Here is a 26,714-nt window from a genome sequence, read left to right as displayed (position 1 = left end):
CTGAGTTCTGCCTGTCATGTTAGGGCAACAAATTAACACAGAGAATTTTTTTTTACTTTGTTTTTTTTAAATTTTTTATTTAAATTAGAAACACGATTGTTTTATATGTCAATCCCAGTTCTCTCTCCCTCCCCTCCTCCCCTGGCCCCCACTAACACCCTACTATCCAGTACCATTTCTGCTCCCCAGGGAGAGTGAGGCCTTCTGTGGGGGTGTCTTCAGAGTCTGTCATATCCTTTGGGATAGGGCCGAGGCCCTCCCTCTTGTGTCTAGGATCAGGGAGTATCCCCTCTATGTGAAATGGGATCCCAAAGTCCATTCCTACACAAGGGATAGGTACTGATCTACTACAAGAGGCCCCATATATTTAGGAGGCCTCCTCACTGACACCCACATTTATGGGGTCTGGATCAGTTCCATGCTGGTTTCCTAGTGATCAGTCTGGGGACCAAGAGCTTTCTCTTGTTCAGGTTAGCTGTTTCTGTGGGTTTCACCAGCCTGGTCTTGACCCCTTTGCTCTTCACTCCTCCTTCTCTGCAACTGGATTCCAGTTCAGTTCAGTTTTTAGCTGTTGGTATCTGCTTCTACTTCTATCAGCTGCTGGATGAAGGCTCTAGGATGGTATATAAGTTAGTCTTCAATCTCATTATCAGGGGAGGGCATTTAAGGTAGCCACTTCACTGTGGTTAGATTGTTAATTGGTGTCATCCTTAGAGATCTCTGGACATTTCCCTAGTGCCTGATTTCACTTTAAACTTATACTAGCTCCCTTTTTGTTGGTATCACTTATTTTGCTCTTCTCTATTCTTCCCCCTAGACACCCTTCCTGCTTCCTTATGTCCTCCTCACCCCTCCTCTTCTCCCCTTCCCATTCTCCTAGCTCCCTCTCCCCTTCCCCCATGCTCCCAATTTTCTCAGGAGAACTTGTCCCTTTCCCCTTCTGTGGGGAACCATGTATGTCTCTTTTAGAGTCTGCCTTGTTGCCTAGCTTCTCTGGTGGTGTGGATTATAGGCATAATCTTTTTCTCTATGAAAACACAGAGATTTATATCAGGTATAATGCTGCTGTCTGCATATAATGACTAGGATTTCTTATCTGCAAGATCAGTCTTAATTATCAACCATAACTACTAATCTATATATTTGTAAGACTTATCTTACGAGGATGCCAGCCTTGAATCCTGTCTTCCTGGTGGTCACATGGTGACTCCTGTCTCTACTACATTTCCCAGAATCCTCCTCGACTCCTAGTCCTGCCTAACTTGCTCCCTTATTGGCCAGCAGAACTTTATTCAACAACCAATAAAATAAACATGCACAGAAGGACCTTCCTCATCAGTTTGGGGGTCACCACAACACAAGGAACTGTATTAAAGGGTCACAGCATTAGGAAGGTTGAGTACCATTGTTCTATAGATATAGGAATTATTCCTAGCCTTGCTAGCCATATGGTCACCGTTAGAAATATTGAACTCTACCTCTGTAACATGAAAAAAGTTATAGACAATATATTGGTTGCAGCAATTTCTTTTGCTGTTTATTATAACATAGAACTCAGAGACAAATATAAGAACCTGAGACAGTCACCACTGCTGTGACACACCCACCACCATTTGTCTCCCAGCTCCAAGAGAGCCATGCCCCACCTCTGCTTCTCTGGGGGGGGCACTTTTTCTCCAATCTGGGGAAACTCTATGGTCCACCCTACCAACTGAATGTAAACTGTGCCTATTGAACCAATGCCTGACTATAACGGGATATAGGGTCACAATATAGATAAGATTCTTGTAACATTTCCCCCTTTTGTCTAATTAGAAAGGAAAGTTTCTAACTCTTACATAGTAAGATTATATGCCATAAGAATGATTATCAGGTAATGTCTGATAAAGGACAGGTAATATAAAGGAAAGGTAATAACCTTAGCAAAAATGAAACTACATACAACAAGAAAAATTATCAAAAACATTCTCAATGTCCAGTTCATTTATAATTGGCAAATTTAGGGAGATTACTCCAATGACTGTCCTCTCCTGAAGACTCAACAGTTTTGTACCTAATTTACTTTCTGTCATGATTTGAGAGAACTGAAACTGTAGCTAGTCTTCAACCCCATCAAAGACCTGAGAAGGATATATTATTACCTGAGTAAACAGGAAGTGCATAGCAAGTGACTTCCAAAAGTTAAGAAAAATGACAGAAACAGCTGGCTTCTTGGATAGTCACCAAAAGTTTCTCTGTAATATTCTGGCATCTCTCTACATGCTACATGCCTAGAATATCTGACAGACTTTTCTGTAAAGCAGGGAATTTTGAAGGACTATCCTACCAGTCTCGGAAAATTTTAGCATTCACTTTTCTTTGTCCTGCTTGTCCTGTTTGGATGGCATACTGTCTGAAGATGTGACAAGAGCAATTCCTTGTCCAAATGACTAGCTTTTACCACAAAGAAAGTAAACTTTCTATAGAGTTTCTTCAATGTACATCATCCCGTTTTGAAGCAGATCAGTGTCGCTAGGAGCAGATGTGTCTCATTGTCAAGAAAACCCCTAAGTTACTAAATCATTTTAAATGCCATATTCTGTAAATGTTTGAAATGTTTAAATGTCACCTATCTATCTAAAATATATCTTTGTATGACATTGGAAGTATAACTAACATGACTATAAGTTTGATATTTGGGGTAACTGTTAACCTGTATTTCTTAATTATCCTAAATAGATTTCAAGGACTAAAACTTAACATTGCATAATTAAATGAGATGCATAGGTATGAGCTGCATAGGTAAAATACCCTAAGCAAAAATAGAAACATATGTACAGCATAACAAAAATAGCCCTAAGTTTGTATCAATATACAAAAATATCTTAAACAAGAGTAAAAATATATATCCATGATAACAAAAATAACTTCACATTTATATCAATATACAAAAATCCATACCAATGCAAATTTTTTGAGATAAATAGTTGTTTGGGGAATTAAAGTTGATTCACTAATCTACCCTTTTTTCCTATCATTCCTATAACACCCCATTTTTCAGAAATAGATCCCCCAAATCTAACCTACTTTGAATAGTGTTTTCTTGACCATGACCGGTAGCACTTGCAACTAGTCCCCCGAACAAGAACAAACATCTATAATACACTGAACAACCAGAAACCATCCACCCTACCTCTTGGCAATATATATGTCATATTTTCTATTCTGTTTCCTATTCCTGTTTGAATCTTTAGGGGACCTTGAGAAAATACACATAATGATCAAGTCCCAGGGAATACAGCTGTTGTCCAGTCTGGGTATGACAGAACAATAAAGGCTATATGAATGCTGGTTAGAGTAGTCTAACAGGCTGAGCCATCTTAACCAACTGTCCTGAGTTGTCCTGATCAGTTTGTAGTCCAATGATAATCTTTAGATGGTGTTTGTCACCTGAGTTGCTTCACAATCCAGGTGGAATCCTTGCTATGGAGCCCGATCATCATTTGAAGACTTCAGAGATTAGGAATGTTCACTGTGGAAAACTTGAAAATATTAAATGTCATATGTAGCAAATTTGACGAGGTTAAATGGCCATCATCTATTAAGTGCATCCAGGATACACAGACTTAATTCCTAAATGTCTGCTTCAGATTCAAGCCTGAAATCATATACAGGAAGCAACATGAAGTCTAAAGTTAGAATTAGTTGGTACTCTGAGACCATTAATATCAAAACAGAAAGTTTAAATTTTGAAGTAGTATTTATGCCTTAAGAAAGATTTTAAAGAGCAAAATAAATCTGAGAGACGTGAGATTACTGACAATGTAAACACTCCCTAGATTTTGGGTTTCTTCTGTCCCATACCAAGTGGCTCTTCTGATATGAGACAGAGACTTTGGATTTTCTTTTAGCAAATATGTTTGAGTTTAGAGAAGGAGAGAGCCACGCTCCAACTCCAAATCCAAGTTTAGTTTTGAATTAAGTTGGAACTACGTAAAGACCACTTGACTAACATGTTCATAGAGACCAGTAAAAACAAACATTGTGAAAGGTTTATGAAATTTTACCCTGTTAAATGTGTGCTATACCATTAGGCCAATTTACTCCTTTGCTTGGCAATTTTTTTTTTCTAGGTGCTTCATTTATCCAAAGGTCTTTAGATTCCTTACTTGCATGTTTTTATTCTCCTGGAAGGACAAAGACAAAACTCTAAACCTACCTCAATTTGGAGGAGTTTTCTTTTCTGCCAGGTTTTTTGATTCCCTTCCCTAATCAAGAGGCCTTTCAGGTTAGATTTGAATCTTTACCAATTTTAATGGTATTCATAGCTTTTCTTCTCCTTGGAAACAAAAGTAAAAAACGAAAGTAATACCTTTTCCCAAACATAACACATATCCTCGTCTACATTCTGAGGTCAACACGTCTTTAAAGTATACAGGAGGATTTAGTTCAGCAGGTTTTTTTTTTTTCCATCATCCAATGTCTCTCTGCAGCTGTTGTTCCCTTTTCATTAGCATTTAAAACTTTTTAAAGCTAGTAAAGCATTGTACATTCTATCTCTAGGGGTCATTATTACCCCTTTCTGTTCATTAAGCATATCTTTTATAATGCAATTAAATCTTTCTATAACTACTTGTCCTGATGGATTCTGTGGTATACCTGTAATATGCTTTATGTTGTAATATGCAAAAACTTTCATTTTGCTAGAGACATATGCTGGAGCATTGTCAGTCTTAATTTGTACAGATATCCCCATGATGGCCATAACTCCAGATATATGTATAATTATCAGCCTTCTCAGAACTCAAAGAGGGTCCCTTTTGAAATCCTGAATATGTATGTATGGTATAATATACATATTTTAATTTTCCAAGCTCTGCAAAATAAAACACAACCGTTCATCAAAATCCTTTCCTTGGATACCCTTTGGGTTAATTCCTGCAGGTAGTAGAGTTTGGACATACAAAGAAAAAGGAAGGAATTTTCTTATTATTCCCTTGGCCTATAGCCAAATGACAGAAAAATCGTTTTCAAACCATTGCTATTAACATTGTGTTTATGAAATTCTGAGACTTCTAGCACATTTCCTACAATAGCTGATCAATTTCCTTATTACCTTGTGCTATAAGACCTGGTAGGCCTGTGTGGGATATGATATATAAATATGATGATTCCTATTTCTGAATACTTTTTGTAATTCAACAACAACAACAAAGTTAATTCTGAATCATAAGAATAAGTTCTGCAGTTTCAATATATAAAACAACTCTTTCTGCATATTGAGAATCAGTGACTATATTAAGAGATTCTGGGAAATCTAATAATGCCATGAGAATAGCATATAATTCTGATGTTTGAATGGAATAATAAGGGCTTTGAGCCACTTTGCTTAAATTTCCTGACTTATAGCCTGCCTTTCCTGATTTATTTCCATCAGTATAGAATTTAGGGGCTGCAGGTATTGGTGCTCACTGCACAACGTGAGGAAGTACCAAAATGGTGCTTTTTATAAATTAAAGTATCTTGATTTGGGGGTATTTGCCCCCAAATCTCTAACCCCCCAAAATTACTGCAAGCCCTTTGCCAGCATTCAGTTTTCTACCCATATGAGGAAATTTCAGTATTAACAAACAGTACTAAAATTTCTGTTGGATCCATTCCTGTTGATTGACAACATCTCAATGTTCCTTTTATAATCAATTCAGAAACCTTTTCTACACAGTTCCTTAGTTTTGTTTTTTCTCTGTTTATGTGGAAAAAATATCCATTCTAAAAATATTATCTTTTCTCTACATAACAATTCCTGTAGGAGAATGAGTAGAAGCTACAATGAATAGGATACAGTCAAGCTCATCTTTCTACCAACTCATCCATTGTAACTGAGGACCAGCTTCCAACACTGCTGTAACCAACTCTTCCTATTCTTGTGGAATAATTCTATTACTAGTTGCACATGAATTTAACTTCTGCCTCAGAAAAGATGAATGCATGTCATATGAAACTATCGCTTCTTTAAATTTCCTCAAATCTTATGTTTCAACAAGATTCCAGTAAGCTTAGTTTTAAGGATACCTGTCCTTTGATGTTTGTTCCTGTATGATGACTGAATAAATTAAAGTTGTTTTTCTGATAACCTTGGGCCACTCATCTTCAATTTTATTATATAATGGTGGGGTATATTCTGCTCTAAATTCCTCTGTCTGTGCTTGAATATTTTTTTATTATCTGTATTAGTAAGTTTTTTCAAGGCTTGTAACTTATCAGTCAAATTTTTATTGTTTTCATTAGTGAGTATTTCTGAGGTTTGAATCGTACCAGTCATTCTTTTATTATTTTCATCAGTAAATATTTCTAAATCTTACATTTTATGAGTCAAAAATTTTATTATTTTCTTTAGTAATTATTTGTAAGGCTTGTGTATTATCAGTAGTAACCTTTTGTAAGACTTGTTTTCTGTGAATTGTAAGTTTTTCTAAGGTTTGTATCTTCCAGTCCATTTCTCATACTTGACACAGTTATAAAATCATTTTAAGGATAAAATATGAATTACCAAACTGATGATAATTGTGACCAACATTATATTGATCCCAGCTATGCTTTTTATCTCCCCATTTATCCTTCCTGACCTGATTTATTTTTTGATTGATAACTCTTAGACCATATGCATAAAAGATTGTTACCATATGTAACAGTCCCTACTTATCCATACATTTTATGTGGCTGAGAAGAATCATGGAATGCAATCTTTATTAATGTTCAGTCAAATAAAGTAAAACAAAAATTATATGGACACATAAATTTAATTTTGGTAAGGAATTCTTTTATAGGTGGTTAAATATGTATATTGAAAGGGGCATTTAATTTTATATGTATGTGTGTGTAACTAAGAGTATGTATGTGTACCATATGCATGCAGCAGCCTGAAGATGTCAGATGAGGATACAGGGTCCTTGGAACTAGAGTTGCAGGGGCTTCTGAGCCACCATGTGGCAGTTGTAAGTGACTCACCTGGGAACTGATCCGAGGTTATCAGCAAGAGCTGTAAGTTTTCTTACCTGCCAAGTCATCGCTCCATCTCCTACAAAGTCTATTTTTAAATTACTTTATACTCAAGTCTTTTAACTCTCCTACAGTGTTACAAATGTTACTGAGTTACCTAGTATTATAGTTGAGGTCTTAACTAAGCTTTTCCTTGTTCAAAGAACATAGTTTGTTGGTTTTTAGGTTTTGATCTGATCTACTACCATCATCAAAATGAAATAATTATAGAATGTTTGATATAATTCATTATCAATGTATGAGTATTTTAAAGATCTGCAAGTGCTTTAAATTTTAATAGTAAATTCAAATTGCAAAAGGAGCTTAGGTTAATTGGAAAACCCCCACCCTGTTAATGTAGACATTTATTTGAAAATTCCTTCTGTAATTAGGATAGTAGTAAGAAGTTTAATGAAAAAAATCTGCTATCTAGACTTGCAATTGCTACACTGGTATGTTTCTTTTGAAGTGCAATTTAACCACTGTAAGTGTATTGGGATTGCATTGTAAGTATCAGTCCTATTTAATTTTCCAAGAAGTTGTAGTTTTCCTTTCTCAGTTGCTTATTAGATGGACTGGTATTGATTTTTTTTCATTTTTACATATGAAAAGTGGCCTAGTGAGGAATAAAAATAAATCCCTACATTAACTTATAGGTTTTGCCCGCACTGGCAGGAGAAGGCTTTTCATTTTTAGAAGCTTTGCAATCCATGACAATTGACCATTTTCTCTGACATCTTCCTCCTGAGCCTTTCTCTTGACTAAGTTTAGTCTTTTGTGTTGCTTCAGAGGTTAAAGATTACAGCATTCTGGACTCACCTAGCAATGGCTAAGGACTTGAAGAGTGTGTCTCACAGTCAGAGAGTGGTCCTGTCTTTATAGACATTTTCATATTTATTTAGTAAAACTTATTTTTTCAAAACAGTTATATATTGTTAAGAAACATTATGTTAGCCACATATTCAGTGGGAAATATTTGATCCCAGCACAACCAAGCTATTTTTAATATTATTATTTGATGAGTAAATATGAATGTGACACACTTGATAGGCCAAGCTAGGGATAGGGAATATAGTTCAGTGATAGAATAAGTATTCACCATGTGTAAGGTATAGGTTTGATTCTGATCAACATACACACAAAATGAAATATATATTTAGAGCTAGCTTCTTATCTTCACTGGCCAACCCAGACTCACCTACTCAAGTGTGTAAACTCTGTGCATGTGTGTAGGAATGTATACTTTTTGGTAATTCTTTTAGGTGGGGTCTCCTTATCTAGGCTTGTGTGTCTTAGAACTTGCTATGTAGACAGGATGGCCATGAACTCACAGAGATCCACCAGATACTGGCTCCTGAATGACAGGATTAAATATGGGTGTTATCATGTGCTACGGAATAGAATATCTGTTTAAGTATCTAACGACGTGTTTCATTTGTTTGTGCTGCATATGTATAATTATGTAAAGATGTTTTATTGCTTTACCTTGCCTGCCTAAGGCACCTGATTAGTCTAATAAAAATCTGAACAGCCAATACCTAGGCAGAGGAGGGATAGGTGGGGCTGGTGGGCAGAGAGAAAAGGGAAGCCAGCCAGCCTGCCAATGGCCAGCCAGCCAGATATGGAAGAAGCAGGAAATCAGGATGGACAGTACATAGATGAGGTAAATGAGCCTTGGGGCAGCACATAGATTAATAGAAATGGGTTAATTTAAGTTAAAGGAAAAATTCTAGCTAGAAACAAGTCTAAGCTAAGGCCAAGCATTCATAATTAATAATAAATTTCCAAGTTAAGATTTGGGAGCTGGAGGAAAGACTGCTACAACCACACTTGACTTTTGTAAGTATTTAACATAATAGCTATCACTTTATATGTGTGTGCTTATATATATATATATATATAATAATATATATATATATATATGTGTGTGTGTGTGTGTGTGTGTGTGTGTGTGTGTGTGTGTGTGTGTGTATGTGTGTAAGAGGGACAGGGATAATTATTAGAGGTCAGAAATTTGTGAGGTAAACGACATCCCTCTAACCTCATTTCACTGTAGTTTACAGAAATTGGGAGTTACCTTCACACTACAGTGTGTCTAAGAGGACACAGCTCTCTGTCAAGAGCATTCCCAGGAAACAGGAGACACAACTGATAGTCAACTGGAGAACTGAAGCATCTCTGTCACCCAAGAGAAGACATTTGGTTCCGGCTGTCGGTCCATGTTAGGGAAACAGCTCTTATTTTAATACATGATACCCTCTAAACTCACCTAATGTGCTCTTACTCCTAAGAGAGAAAGCCTTTGGGAGGCTGACAAAATGAATCATCCAGGCCTCTTAGAGTGAAAATCACTTCCCACAAAGGAGGGAAGCCACCACTTCCCTCCTGGAAGATGATGTACATTGCCTGGAGGAGACCATGCCAGGTGGTATTTTACTGTACTTTTGGGTTTTTTTTTTTTCAACGTTCCATTTTTTTCTATCAAGTTGTTGGCTTCCATCACAGTTTTCTTCCATTCGTTTTGCTATATGCAGTATACATTGCTGAACTCTAACCAGGGATTATTATATACCCCAGAGGAAACAGGTTAGTCTTATATAATTTATTAAATCTTTCAGAGCCACACAATACTGAGTACCATTGTTTGCGCTCTGTGGGATCTCCTCTGCCTCTCTGTCTGATTCTAGTGGTACAGTTGATACGAACAGACTGCCTTCATCAAAAGTTAGTGGGAAGAAAGCTTTGGCCAGATAAATGGTCTTTGTTAATGGAGTCACAACAGGGACCTAGATGCTTGCTTCTCCATGGTCTCCATGGGAAGGAACCCTGGCCTCAGCAAACTGAGGCTCTGCTACCTCCCAGTCGGTGGCACCAGTGGGACTTGATGGACTGTCTCCCAAGGCTGCCCCCTGGGGGTGCCACCTCACTGCATCACATTTTCCCTCCCCTGGCCCCCCTGCATAGCTCCTCTTTTCTTCTGAGCTTCCCTCACTGATTAGGACCTCTTTGATCCCCACTCTCCTTGGTGTGTTCAGGCCTATGCTGGCCTTCCAGTTCAGGGTGGCATTCTCTCTCCCCAAGTCAAAATTGCTTTTCCACATTTAACTGCACTTCTAAGTGTTCTTGCTCAGAAAACACACTTTTTTGCATGTTTCATGAAGAATATTTATACTAAGGAATCTTTTGTATCTCGAAAGGATGGTTGGGCTGGACACACAGGATTCCAAACTGTAACCCCTAGTATTGGAAGTCTTGGACGGCTTAGCCACAGCATTCAATATTCAATATGATCTAGGTCACAGATAATGATACCCTATTTCCTGTGATTCCTATTATCAAAGAGAAAAAGAAGAATAATTGTCATACTAGTCTATTTTTTAATCATGAGAAGCCTATGTGGTACTTTAGGTTTTTTATTTATTAATATTTTATGCTTATGCATGTTTGTCTGCATGTTACTATGTATGTGGCTGATCAACTCAGAAACTCAAAAGGATATTGGATTGCCTAGAACTGGAATTACAGTTGGTTGTGAGTTGCCATGTAGGTTCTGGAAACAAAATCCTAGTCACCTGCAAAAACAATTGCTCTAAATCACTAAGCCATCTCTCCAAACCCAACTGTAGTCTTTGTAAAAACCCTCTTTACTGTAAATTTGAGAGAGATACACAAATAGCCACTAACTCTAAATATATTTAAGTAAGCTCTTCATTAACATTCTTTTAGACAAATGCAGAAAAGATGTTTTCACTAGCATATTACCATGACAAATTACACCCTTTGAAAGAATGTAGGTCATAGGATTTTAATATTTAGTTACTAAATCACTGAAATATTAGTTATAGGTACTTATTTTTCATAAGACTTCTGATTGGACAGACTAGTCATTCTCTGGGGCTGTTTCTAGGCAGAGGAAGCAGACAGAAGACACAGCAGACAGAGACTTTGAGTATTCTAGTTTTTGTGTAAATTGAGAAATAGGATAGAGACTCAAACCCTGTTTTGTTTGTTTGTTCTATTTTTATATCTTCATTTTTTTGGCTTGGTAAGACACTATTATATTTTCTTTGCCACATTTTTTACATGGAAAGCTGTACATTGGAAATAGAATAAACATTTTTTAAAGAATAAACTGCAAATATCTTCCTAACACTTCCAAATAGCAGACTTGGGATAGATGCATTCATCAGAATGCTTTCGAACTCAGCCTGCAACTACAACTCTGCTCACATTATATGTCTCTCTAGCAGGTGGCAGAAAGTTTAGTCTAAATAATGGAAAGCCACAGTGACAATAAAACCCATTCATGGAGATGAATCTCACATATTCCAATAGGATTGAATTTTTCTAGGAAGCTGTAAGCAAACTTTCAGATTTGAATTTAAATTTTATTGTTTCTTGCCTTAGTCTAACACGTGTATATTTTACCCCTGTTTCTCCAAAAATATGACAGGAGATGTAAAAATCAACGTATGTTATAGCTTTCCTGTGATGGAATTTAGCCCTTCAGGAGCTCAGCAAAATGACTACTTTTCTATTCTGAACATGATTTCCCACTGTTACAAGGAAAGGTGATTTATTTATAAGCCTCTGTGGGCATGTGTTTTTTTCTCTTCATACTGAATTTAAGCATATGGCTTCAAATCTTGCCCTCTATTGTAGTCAATTGAAACCAGTGTTGGCTTTCAAAAATTCAAAGGTGTATGACCCATTTACCACTAGGTGATCATACAGTAAAATCACCAATGGCTGTCCAACTTAGAATGAGGCACTTAGAAGAGGCCATCTTTAGGAGAAGCTTGCTGACTAATGACTGTAATGTCAATGATTGGTGACTAAATATTGGTGTCTTCCTTGAGACACTTCACATCTGCAGGCATCTTTGTGCTCAGGAAGCCTGACAGCAAAAGAAACCTGGGTATTCTACTCTTCAATGTGTAATTGGTAATTGTTTATTTTCACTCACACAATTTCCAACATATCTATCTCTCTCTACCAATGGCTTACTCCAGCTGACACTCATAACTATCAGGAACATTTTTACAGACTTACATGGAGTGGTGGTTAGTTTTAAACATCACTCAGAATAGATCACCTGGCAAGAGACAGGTGAATAATTGTCTTTATCAGATTAGTCTGTGGAAAATCACCTTGTTTGCTAATTGCTGTGTAAAGACCCTGTTCACTGTGGGTGGAACCATCCCCCAGTTTAATGCCCTGAACTACAAGTGAAAAATACTGGATACACAAAATCAACCAAGTAGGCATAGCCATAACATTCTTTTTTGTTGTTGTTCATGACTACAGATGTCGTGTGACCCCCTGCTTGAGTTTCTGACTATATTTTCCCTCAATGATGAAGAACAACCTGATATTGTAAACCAATAAACCATTACCTTCCTTAAATTTCTTTTGGTCAGGGTATTTTATCACAGAAACATAAATGAAAGTAGGAAGGCAGTGTATGGTATACCACTCTCTTCCCCAAGTTTAATGCACATACTCTGTTTCCTTGCACCAGTGTCTCTCCTTAACCTGGAGTCTTGCTTGTGTTCGGCCATGCTGCTTGACTCACATGCTTAGGATTTAGACCTGCAAATACCAGAAGCAGCATTTCCATTTCCGTCTACCTTGCTGTCATTTAAATCTTCGTTGAAATCTCATTCTAGCATTGTGCCCCTAGCTCTTACCCATTTCAAGGTTTGTACTTCTTCCTTGTGACTTTTGGTCATGTAGGTAGTCTGCAGAGCATGGGAGCCAGCAACCCCACATGGCATTTAATAAGGAATTAATGAAGGCTTCTGTGGTGGGGTGAGAGCATGTGATGTTCCACCTGAGAGAGGGCTGCACTCGTGGGAGAGAGGAAATATGATGTATAGAGATTTTATACACATACACAAGAATTTAGTCTTCTTTGGCAAGATCTTAAAGCTATGTCTGTTTCAATCTTTCTTTTCTACAACATCTGTGTATTAATCATCAAGGATATGTGTTTAGGAAGCTTACTCGTGTTGTATGTGTGGCTCAGTGCTGAGTACCAAAGGCAAGCCAACATTCGGGGAGCTTCTGGACAGTATAGAAGGAAAGGGATGGGAATCAGGGGGTGTAAAGATGGGAAGCTGTTGTAGGTCTTAGGATGTCAGCAATGCTGACACCCTGAAAGAGGAGAAGCAAGACATGGGGCTCCTTTCATGAGACAACTTCTGGAAAACCCAACTTGAATTTTTGAAAAAATTATTTTGTTTGAATACTCTATTACTAAGTGCACTTATGTTTAAGTTACTGGAGACTTTATTTTGATCATTAAACATTCATCTTTTTATTAGTCTATTATTTCTCTGGTTCTTGCTTTGCCGTAAAATGTACTGCATGTCCTCACAGCCCTCAGGAATGGTACCAATGTGTCCTGGACTCTGGCTTTAGGATTTTTGCATAGTGTTACTCTGTGCCGCATGAAAGCAATGCAATGGGCAAATCTGTTACAGTATTTTCTTTTATTTTCAATACCTGTTCATTTATTTGTTACTCCTAAAGACTTATTTTTGACTGGGCTCAGACTTAAAAATAGGAACTCCCAAGATGGGCAGCCTATGTTTCCTAGCAGTCTGTTCCCTGGCATTTTTCATTGGCTTCCTTCATTTGATTGGATAAAAGTTTAGCATATTCCATAGCTGCCTCCTTATTTACATTAGTGCATTGTTTCTTCAGGGCAACGTGTTGGTGTTTGTGTTGCAGGATACATGGAGTAACCTTGGCTGCTCTGGTCCAGACTTCTTACCTTCTTTGTTCAAGTACTTTCTGACTATACTGGAGAGCACAACATCATCTTCTTTAGGGAGATTGAAAAGGTTTCCAATTCTACTAGCTCTTTGGATCCCAAACCACTGAGGCATAGTAATAGTAGTATCTGTCAGTCCAAGAATATCCTTCTCCCCTTTTTTTAAAAAAAATAACCAAGTTTAGAACACTCAGCTTAATGTTCCAATCCATCCTAAACAGACTTGCATTTCTTCTCTCTGGTTTCTTTGTTCTTCCACAAGAATGCCCCAACTCAACAGCAGGTGCACACTAGGTTGTAGGTCAAGACAATGTACTTCACAAGAAAACTTTGCTGTACATATATGTGTGTATATATATAATATATATATATATATATATATATATATAATTTAAATTAGAAACAATCTTATCTTACATATCAGTTCCTCTCCCTCCCATCCTCCCATGACCCCCACTGACCTCCCCCAAATACATCCCTCATACACTTCCCTGGGAGGGTGAGGGCTTCCATGAGGGATCATCAAAATCTGGCAAGTCATTTGAGGCAGAGCCTAGGCCCTCCCCTGTGTACTTTACTTCTGTTGATACTTGGTACTCTTAGTATTATTTCCTAGACTTATCATTATCTCTAATGACTTTCTTGTTTCTTCTTGATCTGTTATATTACTAACTGGGACAAGTGGTCATTTTTAAAAAATAACCTGCATTTGAATTTGTTCATTGAGAATTTGATATGCATGATGCCTGCTATTCAATGTCTGATTAACTCTTCCTCCCACCCTCATTGCCCAACTCATCCTTCCTAAAAATATTTTAGAAGAAATTTTGTTTGAGAGTTATTTTTCTCCCGGTATCCACATTTTAAAGAGTACTGAAAAATTCTCAGCTGTTACCTTTTAATGACTCATCCTCATTTTACCCAGTTCTCCTGAAATTCCACATCTGCATGTTAATACAGATTTTCCTTCCCTAGATTTCAAATTTTCTATGTAATGTCTTTTATCACTTTCATTTTTTTTAACGATTTTTGTGGATCCCATTGCCAGTTTCATTCTGACTGCACCCCATCTGTTAAACAAGGCCCATGAGTTTTTTGTTTATGGCAATTAACTTTTCAATTATAGTATCTTTTTAGCTTTGATCAAAGCTAAGTAGTACTTCTTTTTAAAAAAAGATTATCTCCTACTTATATGATTGAGTCTAGCTTTTCTAAGTTGTTTTTAAATAATTTCTAAGCACTTCACCATTCTGGAATGTGTTGGACATTTCTGGGGTAGAATGTTTCTTCAAACGCTTGTTCCTTATACAAATGTCCCTAACCATGTTTACTTCCTGATATGCATGTGAGCTGGGACTTTAGTGAATCCATCTAAACTCCAGGTCTTCCTGGCTTTAGCTCCAGGGCTCCCACTGGAAGGATTTTCTGAATGGGAATGGGATGGCTCACAGAGCTGTGGCTCTCTACCTCTCCCCAGCATAGACAAAGTACTGTAACTCCCAGTTAGGAAAGAAAAGAGTCAAACTTAAGTCCAACTTCTAACGGGTATCACTTTTGCCATTGTGAAGATGAAAATTCTGAGTAGAACCAGTTTAAGCAGGAAACTAACTCTACTCCTTCTCCAGTGTTTGCAGTTTGGGATTGCTGGTCTAAATGTCTCAGTTTTCTATTTAGGAACCCTGAACTTCCAGAGTTAATCTGAGAGAACTTCCACTTCATTTCCCATGATAATAGTTTGAAATTACTTGCTTTCTATAGTAACTTCTTGATTTGAGTACTACACCCTACAGTTAGTGCAAACTTGAAAGCCATAATTTAGTTCAGTAACTCCATATTTTATGCATTCTTGAAGAGTAACTTTTTTTTTCCTTTCAACAGGCCAGGCAAAGAAAGACCATTTTTTTTTTTTCTCATCAGCTCTCTTTGCTGACTAGTATATTGTCTCTAGCATGTACTTGAGTAAGAACTTAGCAACTTTGGGTTTAATGTGGTACTGATATTGTGATGCTCCTGATCCTTGCACAGGCTTACAGTCTGATTTCTAGTCTGCTTTACCTTCAAAACCCAGGCCTCTCCATTACAAAGATGGGGAGATGCTTTCTGAATACAAGTGGTTCAGCACCATCTAAGGCCCTCGACTTTCCATTCTCCTTCAGATAGATAATTCAAAGTATATGTGCTGCTTTTTACCTGGTTCTCTGAGTATTTGCGACTGGAGAGTTTCTAGACTCTCACATTACCTTTTCCTAGGGAATGGATGCCTTTACATTATGTTTGTTTCTTTCTCAATTATTCCTAAAGGAAATATCATTGAAAGATAAATACCTTTAAAATAAACCATCTCCTGTTAGAAGATTTGTATTAATACATTTAAGATATAATTTAAGATATAATTAACATGTTAAATATATTTGTATATAAAAAAGCCACTAGAAAAAATTACCTGGAATGAATGGTGTAACATTTTTATAATTAGCAAACCATGAGAGCTCATAAGGAAAAAATCAATGAGGCAATATTATTTTAAGATCTGATCATGGGAATGTATCAGTCTATGAATTAGAAATACTAGCAACCCCCAAGGAATTAAAGCTGATGTATCTGTGTATTAATTCACATTTCTACTTCCTCTAAAAGAGTAAAATATTATAAAAACCTATCTGAAAATATCAAAACATTCTATTTTTCTCCCATTCTGCTTTCCATGATTTTATGGCCCATTTTTAAAACAACTTTTAAAAGTATATTATAAATTCTGTTTCACAGATTTCTAACTATCCCATTTTGACAAAATACTAGTCTGTTCCTTGAATTTCCTATGTTCTTATAAATTTCATATGTTTCCTGAAAAATAACCTCAAACTTCTTTGCATATTAAGGCAATTTAATAAAAATATAATTTATAACTTCTCTGCATTATATGAGAATGGGAAAGAAGACCCACAGTAATTTTATTGAAGATAAATTTATCTCAATAATACAATAAAGTTAAGATTTAAAAAAAACTTATTCTGTGATAACATACTAAAGCTCATATATTTAAGATATTCTGGCTGAAGCTTATGTTTAAAATATGATGATGTTGATGTCTTTAAGTGACCCCATTATGTTGATTTTAATTAAAACAATTAACTTAGTATATCTCACTTGGAATTGTATTTTCCTTTTCAAATATATGGCCTCATGATTTGTACATCTCTACAAACTTAATTTTGTGTTAAAATACCAGATCACCAGAGAAAAAGATCTGAGCCATTTCACAAGTGCATGAACATGTGTTCTGACACACATAATCTCCTGAGAAGAGGCTAAGCATACTCATATTGTCATGATCCCTAGAGACCCCTTTAGACCAGCCAGAAATGGACTAGAGTTTGGCTTGGATGGTCACACAGAAGTGAGGGCTGTGTAAAAGGTGGAAAGTACCCAATGTGTTCCTGGTGTGTTAAGAAGCTATGAGGCTGGAAGCTGAGCTCATTGGCTTGCATAATTTACCAATGAATAAACTGAAGTTGAGGCTTTGGTGGAACTTCTGTTGGCAGAATTCCAGCAAGGGCAGGAAGATGTGTCTGGAGCTTTGAGCATAGACATGCCCTGGAAAGATATGTCAGAGAAGTTTTGGCTCAGTTATTTCTGAGCTCAGACTGATGAATTTGAGGCAGAGCTTTGGATGGGGCCCCTGTTAAGGAAGGAGAGGGTCTACCAGGAAACCAAACAAGGCCCAGGGCCAGGTCTGAGGAGCTTTCACACTTAACTCACCAGAAAGACATCAGTGTGAGAGACCAAACTGGCAGGACCACAAAAGCACCAGGAATTCCTTTGTTAGCCAAGCACAAAGAAACTATCTGGAAGAGAGACAGTCTCACCTCCCAACAGGGCCATTCCATTTACACAGTCATCAAAAGCATTTTTTGTTTTTTGTTTTTGTTTTTATTTTTTATAGATTATATATATCTTCTTATGTCTGAGGCTTTTTTCACTAATGTGGTTGTCACATTCTTCAGGATATAAATATCCCAATCCTTAGGTGTATCATAAATACTAAATTGATAGACTGCCTAAACAATTTGTAGGAGCAGAAAAGAAGATAAAGTAACATATGCTAAGTCTCTTTGATATACGCTGCCCACTGTAAACATTTGGGCATTTATTTTATAGCTATTTATCTATATTTATTTTTCAAAACTGACCATAAGGGCAATCATACTTTGTCTGCTTTCCAAACTTAAAATATAATAAAAGAACACAACATTTAATCAACTTAAAAGACCAAAACCTGGTAGGTGCAAAATTCTTGAATTTATACTTTAAATGTTTCCATATAAAGAGATGTCAAACATTAAAATAATATAAAATAACTAATTCATAGTATACCTGGAAAGGCAACAAACTGTTTTTTTCTATTACAATATCAAAATTAACTGATAAAGTATAGGTTTCAAGAAAATTATCTTCTAACTTCTGACTCCTGTTCAAGGTTTAATTCATATCCCATTTAGTCAAATTTAGGTGCAAAGAATTGCTAGAACCTCAAACTATTCAGACACATGGACCACCATGATCCTGAATTTAAAATCCAAAACAATAGTAACCTAACATGTAAGTATAAGGAAACCTCCTTTTAGAATAATTGCTCTTGAAGCAGATGCCATCAGTGTTGAAAAAGCAGAATATGTGGCACATTTAAAGACAAGGTCTTTAAAAGACTGAATGGTGGAGTTCTGTGAGTTAAAGTCTACAACTGACTTTAGGAAGAATAATTTCATTGAAAATCCATGAACACTGAATACAGATTAAGATGGAGTAAATTTAATCCAGAACAGGTTCTCAGACGACAGAAGAATTTAGCACTAGTTTCTGTTTCTAAAACACCTTAAAACTTACATTAAGAAAATTTATAGGAAGAGCACAAAGACCACCAGTATAACAGGTCTAAATGTGGGTTTGCCCCTTCTCTAACATTGCCTGTTATAATGAAGGACCCAGGACAAAAGTGTCTGCGTTGCCTCATCCTGCAACTTTTCTGGTGCCTGCTAATCAGAACCAGATCCCCAGTTGCCTGTCAGAACCTGATCATCCCTGAGAATCTCAAGTTATCCTTCTGTGGATGGCATCTGTTTGCATTACACAGGAATGTGCATGTATTTTTGCAGAAACAACAAAGACTTTGTTTTATTCTCCTATTTTGCATCCTGCCAGGTGGCACACGGTGTCCATTGGTCCTGCCGCTGTAGTAATACTTATTTGATACCTTGATCACAAATCAGTCAGCCAGGTTTCTCAAATGTAAGTTGATGAATCATGCCATTGTAATTGCTACTTTTTATTAAGCCAAAGTCTCACTATATAGCTCTGCCTGACTTAGAACTTTCAAAGTAGACCAGGCTAGTCTTGAACTCATGGAGATCGATCTTCCTGCCTCCAAAGAGACAGCTCTGAAGTTAAATGTATTCGGCAACATGTTCAGCTTCAATGGCTGTTTTAAAGAGATCATTGAGACTTTGTCCCCATCTGGCTTTCATTTCAGCCTCCACTGACATTTACTGCCTAACTCATTAGCAATGTGAAGCTTGTCAAAGGAAGACTTCAAACTCAGATATCCCTCTTAATTTGTGAGTTACCAGGGGGCTATAGTGAGAGTTCTCTCTGCTCTTTCCCATCATTTTAATCGCTGAATAAAACATACATTTTTCTTCTCAAATTGTGAAATTTGTACTCCAACCACTTTGAACTTGGGCAGCAGTAACCACTGCATGCCATTCTGAAATACCTGTCATTCTTTCTCTGAACAACACACACTATTCCAGACTCATTGAATATCTGTCCCATTGTGCCCTATAATTTGTCCATTTCTCTTTGAGGTCCCATTTTAATGAACCAAATCTGAGATGTAGGAGCATGCACTGTTTGTCACATGACCCTTCTCTCAGACTGTCCTCCCAAGATGGTTGGAACCAACTGTATTTTATCCACAACCACTTACATCTAAATGGACTTGTGTATGTAGCTACCTATACAGAAAACCATAAATTCACACTTGGGGTTTAAATTCCTGCCCCAGCCGGCAGAGTTCATTCAGTGTTTCTCACATTCATACCTCTGTCTCTAACGTTGAGACTGCCTCATCCTAACCTCCATGTATCAATGTATCAACTCCATTAACCTGTACCCTAGACAGTCTCCCAACCACAGCAGGTGGAGTCTTCCTGGCACTTTCTGACTCCATGCTCACTTGAAAACAGCTTTTGCTGCTGCTGTTGCTGCTGCTGCTGTATACATTTGTGACTGTTTCCTTCAGAAAGGTTGAGTAGGCAGTGATTTAGTAAACACTTGATTCACTCTCCCAAGGTTTCATTGGAAAGAAAATGCTGAAGACTTTATAGCAGGCTGTCAGCCTCCCCTCCAAGCTCCTTAACATCCCTCAACTTTAAAACAAACATAATAGAGAAACAGTGTTCTTCAGCCATTTATGTTCCCAATCCTGGTGCCTACTATCTATTTTTTAAATTCTGTTCAATCAGATTCACAGTATAACTTGCAACTGTTTATATTCTGATGTCAGAACAAGTGTCAACATTTTTTTCCACTGATGTATTTCTGAATTAAAATTTTAAAACATTGAAGATGTAAGGAATGACTTTGTCAGCAGGAAGAGTAAACTTAGTGGACTTCAGGTCAGATAAGGAGTTTTATCTGCTAAACTTTAGGACAGAAATCTGAGCATAAGAGTAAAGTACCAACCAGGTATAGTACAAGGGGGTGAGCTTTCCCAGGAGTTACCTGGGTGGAGTTCAAGAATATTCACCTATGTAAATACTGCTCAGTGCTCTATTGATCCTACACAAGTAAGCACTGGTTTGATGTGGGAGGAGAGTATACCAGGGTTCATAGAATTTAGTGGGATGATTGATAGCCATCTTGAAAATAGAGTAGACGTTTATGAATATTCATGTCTCATCCATGGACAAAGTCCACGTCTCTTCTGAAAGTCATTTCTGAAGTTGTATTTCCTTAGAATATCTGTGTGAAAACTTCAGAACCTTACCAATGTCAAGTCAGAACCAAACCACTGGTCTATGTTGTTTCAAGAACCAGGTGAGCCACAGGATGGTAACTCCATTTTAGGATTTAGACCTACTGGTTTTCACAACTCTTTGATCTTTATTTCTTTGTTCTGCCAACCTGAGTCGTTCCTATCTCCTCTTCTTCCCCTTCCCATTTTTCTCTTCTTCCTAATAGGTAGTCTATGTTTTCAGTTTCAGTTTTTCTGCCCATAGAGTGAGGTCTAAAAGTTTCTTTATATTTGTGCTCTCTGTCTCTGTTACTACAGGGTGGTCAAATCTGATGGCATTATTCCTAAAGGCAATGTCCTTAAAACAAACAAAACCATGTGATTCCTGGCCATGTTATTGACATTTGTCCACTGAAGTAGAACACTATGCCACAGCATTCAGGAGGTGGAGATGGAAATATGAGGAGTTCCAGGCCCTGTTGCTAAAATACAAACTGGGCCAACAAGATGGCTCAGTGGGTAAATGAGCCTGTTAAGCTTGATGATATGAATTTGTTACCCAGGACTCATTTGGTAGAAGAAAAGAACTGACTTTGTCAATAGTCCTCTGGCTTCAATATACACAACATGGTGTGGGTTATAACACACACACACACACACACACACACACACACACACACACACACACACACACACACACACACACACACACAGAGAGAGAGAGAGAGAGAGAGAGAGAGAGAGAGAAGAAAGAAAGAAAGAAAGAAAGAAAGAAAGAAAGAAAATAATTTTTTCAAAAGGCAAAGATATAAAAATAAATGTTTAAAAACAGCCATTTAATAGAAAGCAATCTGTAGATCTGTAGTCTCGTGAAGATAGCCACTTCTGAACAAAATACCATTAAGATCAGAGAAATGCTCTTGTCTGGGGTTTGGGAGATGATGAGGAAGCTGCTGAATGGGTCTTTTCTCTCATGGATCTTTTTTGAGCACATCACCTCACATCTCTCTAAGGTGTTGACATAGATTTCCTTGTCATCACTAGATGACCTGTCCTGGTATTTGATCATTGGCAGTGATTTCTTTGTTCTTGTATTGTTCACTGTCCCAGTGAAGTGGAATTAAGACAGATTTTGCTTCAAAGGCTATAACATCCTGGATTCTTTACAACTAAGAATTTACTTTAGCTTCTGTTAGTCAGTTTTTCATCACTAGGATAAAATATTTGAACCAAACAGCTTGAAGGAAGAGAGTCATATTTAGCTCATTGCCTCAGAGTGTCTGTCGATGGTAGCCTACCAGTTCACTTAGAATCCTGCTAAAACCAGCTTGGCATCCCCCTTTTAACTGCTCCCCTCCCCAGCCTGTGAGTTGATCCAAACATTGAATGTAGAGTTATTTACATGGTTGGAGTTTGGTTTTGCTTTATTCGTGTTGGGATTACACTCTAGTTCTTCCCCCTGTGAAAGAAAGAAAGACAGTATTTGTGCTTTAATTTTAAATTAGGAGTCACAGTTGAAAGATTTTGGATTTTAAAAGACACTTTTTATTTTTGGAAGAGGCTGAATTTTTGAAATGTTTGAATTTGTAAGTCTGTGGGATTTATAAGTTTGAAAATATTTTATGTTGTGATGTCAATACTAAGTATAGTCAGGGGGATTAACAAGAGAGGAAAAGTTAGGGCTTTATCAGTGGTTTGTTTGTATTTCAAGCTGACAAGGGGTCCTTTGTGGTGGATAGTTTTATACCAACTTGATGCAAGCTAAAGTCATGTTAAGGGAGATAACCTCAATCAAGAAAAATGCTTCCATTAGATGGGGCTTTAGGCAAGCCTGTTTCCTTAAGTAGTGATTGATGGGGGAGTGCATAGCCCATTGTGTATTGTAACATGCCTGGGCTGGTGGTCCTGGGTTCTATAAGAAACAGGATGAGCAACCAACTAAGTTGCCCTCCTCCATGGCATCTGCATGAGCTCCTGCCTCCAGGATCCTGCCCAGTTTGATTTCCTGTTCTTCATTGATGAACAGTAGTTTGGTAGTGTAAGACAAATGAGCTCTTTCCTCCCCAAATTTTTTTGGTCATGGTGTTTCATTGCAGCAATGGTACCTGAAGACAACCACAATGTTGTTAGACTTTGCCCGACAACACAGTAAGGATCCTGTGTGCTTTCATTCCAGGGCCATTTCTATTCCTTTCCTTTTTGTTGTTACTGACTGCTTCCCCAAGAGACATTGGGCTTCTGACCAATAATTCTCTGAAGGCTCATTAAGCTAACTTGAATTTTCCTTTGGGGTGTTATTGTAATTTGTTTCCAGCAAGAAGTTATTTATTCATTCCTATGATTGGGTAACAATAATCCAATCTTCATCCCACCCCACCCATGACACATAACACATCTGCAGTCTTGAAAGTCTTTTATTGTCTCTCATAGGCCTCCACAACACTGCCCGATGGCCAATTTGAGCCATTGTACATACAAGATTAGAAATGGACCTTATACCACGTTCACAGTTTTCTGCTGTCTATAGAAATAAGACAAACTCAGGGCCTAAAGATGCTGCAGAAGAGTGCGGATGCTGTATACAATAGCAAATAGGATCCCTCTTAAGAAGCTTTAAGGATAATATAAGAATAAGGACTATTTTCAATGGCTATGTAGTGATTATTCCTATAATTATCTTCTCCTAGAATACATCTCATATAAGAGCATGAAAAGACTTGACAATTTCAGACTCCAAAAGTATCAAGCCCAAACAGAACATTGTTGTGAGTGGATGCTGAAGTCTTGTTTTGGGAACTTAATCACACCCAGTTGGAAGTGATGAGCATTTATGCAGCTGCTTTGCTTCGCAGACGTTCTCACTCTCATAAAGAGTTACTCATTTCAAAATCCTCCCAAGTTAATGTGGATGTTTAGACTCCTAAGTATTCACAAAAACTGAACCCAATGATAGCCTTGCTAAGAGCAGCCACAAAAGTTACAGCTGCATGTTTTCTGTCTGCTAAGTTTAGCCATTAAAATCTACTCAATTTTATCACAATTAGACAAGTGGAAATCACATTGTCTGTATACAACTATTCTAAATAGACAACTTATCCAAAAGTCAGCATTTTTGTAAAGACACTAAGTAAATGCTGATAAAAATACATAGCTTAGAAACACATGCATACATACATATACAGGCATACACAAGAACACACACACACACACACACACACACACATTCATACACACATACAAACCATGTAAATTTATCAAAACAGAGCATGTCATTTTAAGTAGAGAATTAAACATAATCCTTTTACCTAGTGCTATATTGGTGGAAAATTATGTATATCTCTGAAATGAAACCTGAAAGGAAATTCAAATGACAGGTTTCAGAATTTACATATTGACACCTATTAAGGAAATGAGAAAAGGGTTGTTTTTATTGTAGACAACAATGACTATAGTCGACCAAACTAGGACATTGTAAAGAATCACTTAATGACCAAATTCTGCTTCTTTTCTAAATATACCCTTTTATTCATTTAATGGCATGTGTTGGCCCTCATTCTTCTTTATGCATTGGTGGTTTATTGCCAACCACACAATATTGGAAAGAATGAACTAGTAAATAATTTAAGATTAATGAGTACAGTTTAAATTTGTTAAGTAGGCAAATCTGGATTGTGGAACAGCTAGGGACATACCGAGTCCAATAAGGCTGCTCTCCTAATCCTGCCCAAATAGTTCCACCAACTGTGGAAATGAGCATTCGAATACATGTGTCTATGGGGACAACTCCCATTCAAACAGCTCCCCAACCCAGACTGTTGCCTAAAGTAATCTCACATACTCAAGAGGTGTCACCCCTGTACAATGTCAGCAAAAATCAAAGAAAAGCCATTATTAGATGTCTGCGTCCTGTCAAATGCTTAGGAAACCTTTAATGAAGCATTCTGGGTGCCCCTTGTGATCTTCTTTCTGTTTCACAGGATTTTTGAACCACATGAACAATGCCAGTCACTCTGCCCTTCAACCATCATTCCAAGGATGCATGCAGCTCATTCAGGTGGATGACCAGCTTGTAAATTTATACGAAGTGGCGCAGAGGAAGCCAGGAAGCTTTGCAAATGTCACCATTGACATGTGTGCCATCATAGACAGGTAAGCTCATCTTACATTAATATAACTATTAGTTGTTTTCTCCCCCCACCCACCTCTTTCCCACTTCCTGTTCCATGGAAGCTCCTCCCAGCAAGTCCCCTACTACTGTCACACCTTTATTTTGCTTGTGAGTTTACACAGACTGGAAAGGCAAAATACTTCTATGACACACAGTATCACATCCATCTTCCCAAATCCTGAATACTCTAATTCTAAGGTTTGCTTTTCATTTGAGCTTAAGACATTCCATTCTGAGATACTTTGTCTTTGAAAACTATCTGAAATTAAAGTTTATGCTAACCTAGTGAACTGCTTTAGATTTTTCAGCCAGTGTCAGATCTGGTGAGGAGGGGCTATCATTAATTCCATTCATTTCGTATTTTATGAGATGAGAGTTCATGAAAGCTGCTTTTTAAAATTGGAAATAAGACAGGTGGGAGAGATGGCTCAGCAGTTAGGAGTCCTTGCTGCTCTTGCAGAGGACCTGAATTCAGTTCCCAGCACACATGGCAGGTGACTCACAGCGCCTGTATGTCCAGCTCCCGGGAGTCTGATGCTCCCTTCTGATGTCCATGCATATTCTGACAACCACAAACACATACAAATAAATTAACAAAAGAAAATAGTGTTTGTGCTTCAATTTGATATCCCCACACGCAGACTTCAAAGTCTTTAGGGTGTTTAGTGGAGATCCTCAGGCAGCCAATCAAGACACCTAATGTATCCCACAAAAGAAAAAGAGCAATCCTTCAAATGGTACCTTCCAGTTCATAGTGACTTTGTTTTATGTTGGCTATGGTTCATGGTCCCCATAGAATAACTTTTTGTTTCTCAACACAGGGTTTCTCTGTGTAGCCCCCAGATGTCCTAGAACTCACTCTGTAGACCAGGCTGGCCTTGATTTCATAGAAATATACCTGTCTCTGCCTCCAGAGTGCTGGGATTAAAGGTGTGTGCCAACACTGTCCAGCTAGACTCTAACTTTTTGAGGCCTGAATATATTTATAGCAGGAGAAAGAGGAACACCCTGTTCATTTATGTTACATCTGTGGGAATGTTGCTAGTACCAGCCTACACAGTTTTTATATTAATAGAACAGCAAATGATTTTGGCAGCATATACCCCTAATTTAGGAGACATCTATAATATATTAGCTGGAAGTTTATAATAATGATAGCAAGAGAAACTAAAAGATGAACAATTCAGAGACCTTTTGTCTAATAATAGATATTATCCACATGCTTTCTACAAGCTCACATTTTATTTCTTCTAGTTACAGAAATATTGAAAGCACTAGAACCTGGTGGGTCTCTGTGAGTCAGTGGCTTTAATGAGACAGTAACTTCTGTGGAACTATCCACTGGCCTCACGCAGCTCTGTGCACAAGCAGCATTGTTCCTTCATTTCAAATATTGCATTCCTAGTCATCCTATTTAAAGTCTTTCCTCAAGAAAAAATAAGGATAGAGAATGTTGAGCTTTTTATGCAAGTTTGAGATGGAAGGGTGTTGTCCACCAAAGAGTGAATGAAATTTGAGTAAATGAAGAGAACTCGTAGTCAGCTCAGCGTGAGGAGGGAGCATGAGGAAGATGCAGAGTAGGGAACATAAATCTCATGTTTGGTTACTCTGTGCTAGAAGGAGGCAGTCTCACTGTCCATGCTGCATATTCTCTGCAACTGTCAGAAGTAGCATTTGAAGTGACAACCACATTCCTTGATTTGTTGCTATAATACAACACCTGTTGAAATCTGTGTAAG

The 26,714-nt window shown here is 37.5% G+C and overlaps 1 protein-coding gene across 1 annotated transcript in view; it reads left to right on the top strand.

The window, feature by feature from the left end:
* The window catches only part of Cntnap2 (contactin associated protein 2), a 1,481,094-nt gene that overhangs the window by 531,437 nt on the left and 922,943 nt on the right, over positions 1-26,714 (top strand). Inside the window, exon 10 of the mRNA XM_035451404.1 lies at positions 24,785-24,956. Coding sequence (XP_035307295.1) covers positions 24,785-24,956 — 172 coding nt within the window. The remainder of the gene's footprint in view (positions 1-24,784; positions 24,957-26,714) is intronic.

Source organism: Cricetulus griseus (genome assembly GCF_003668045.3).
Source record: "Cricetulus griseus strain 17A/GY chromosome 1 unlocalized genomic scaffold, alternate assembly CriGri-PICRH-1.0 chr1_0, whole genome shotgun sequence".
Lineage (NCBI taxonomy): Eukaryota > Metazoa > Chordata > Mammalia > Rodentia > Cricetidae > Cricetulus > Cricetulus griseus.
The sequence above is the reverse complement of the archived record's forward strand: the minus strand, read 5'-3'. Positions and strand labels throughout refer to the sequence as shown.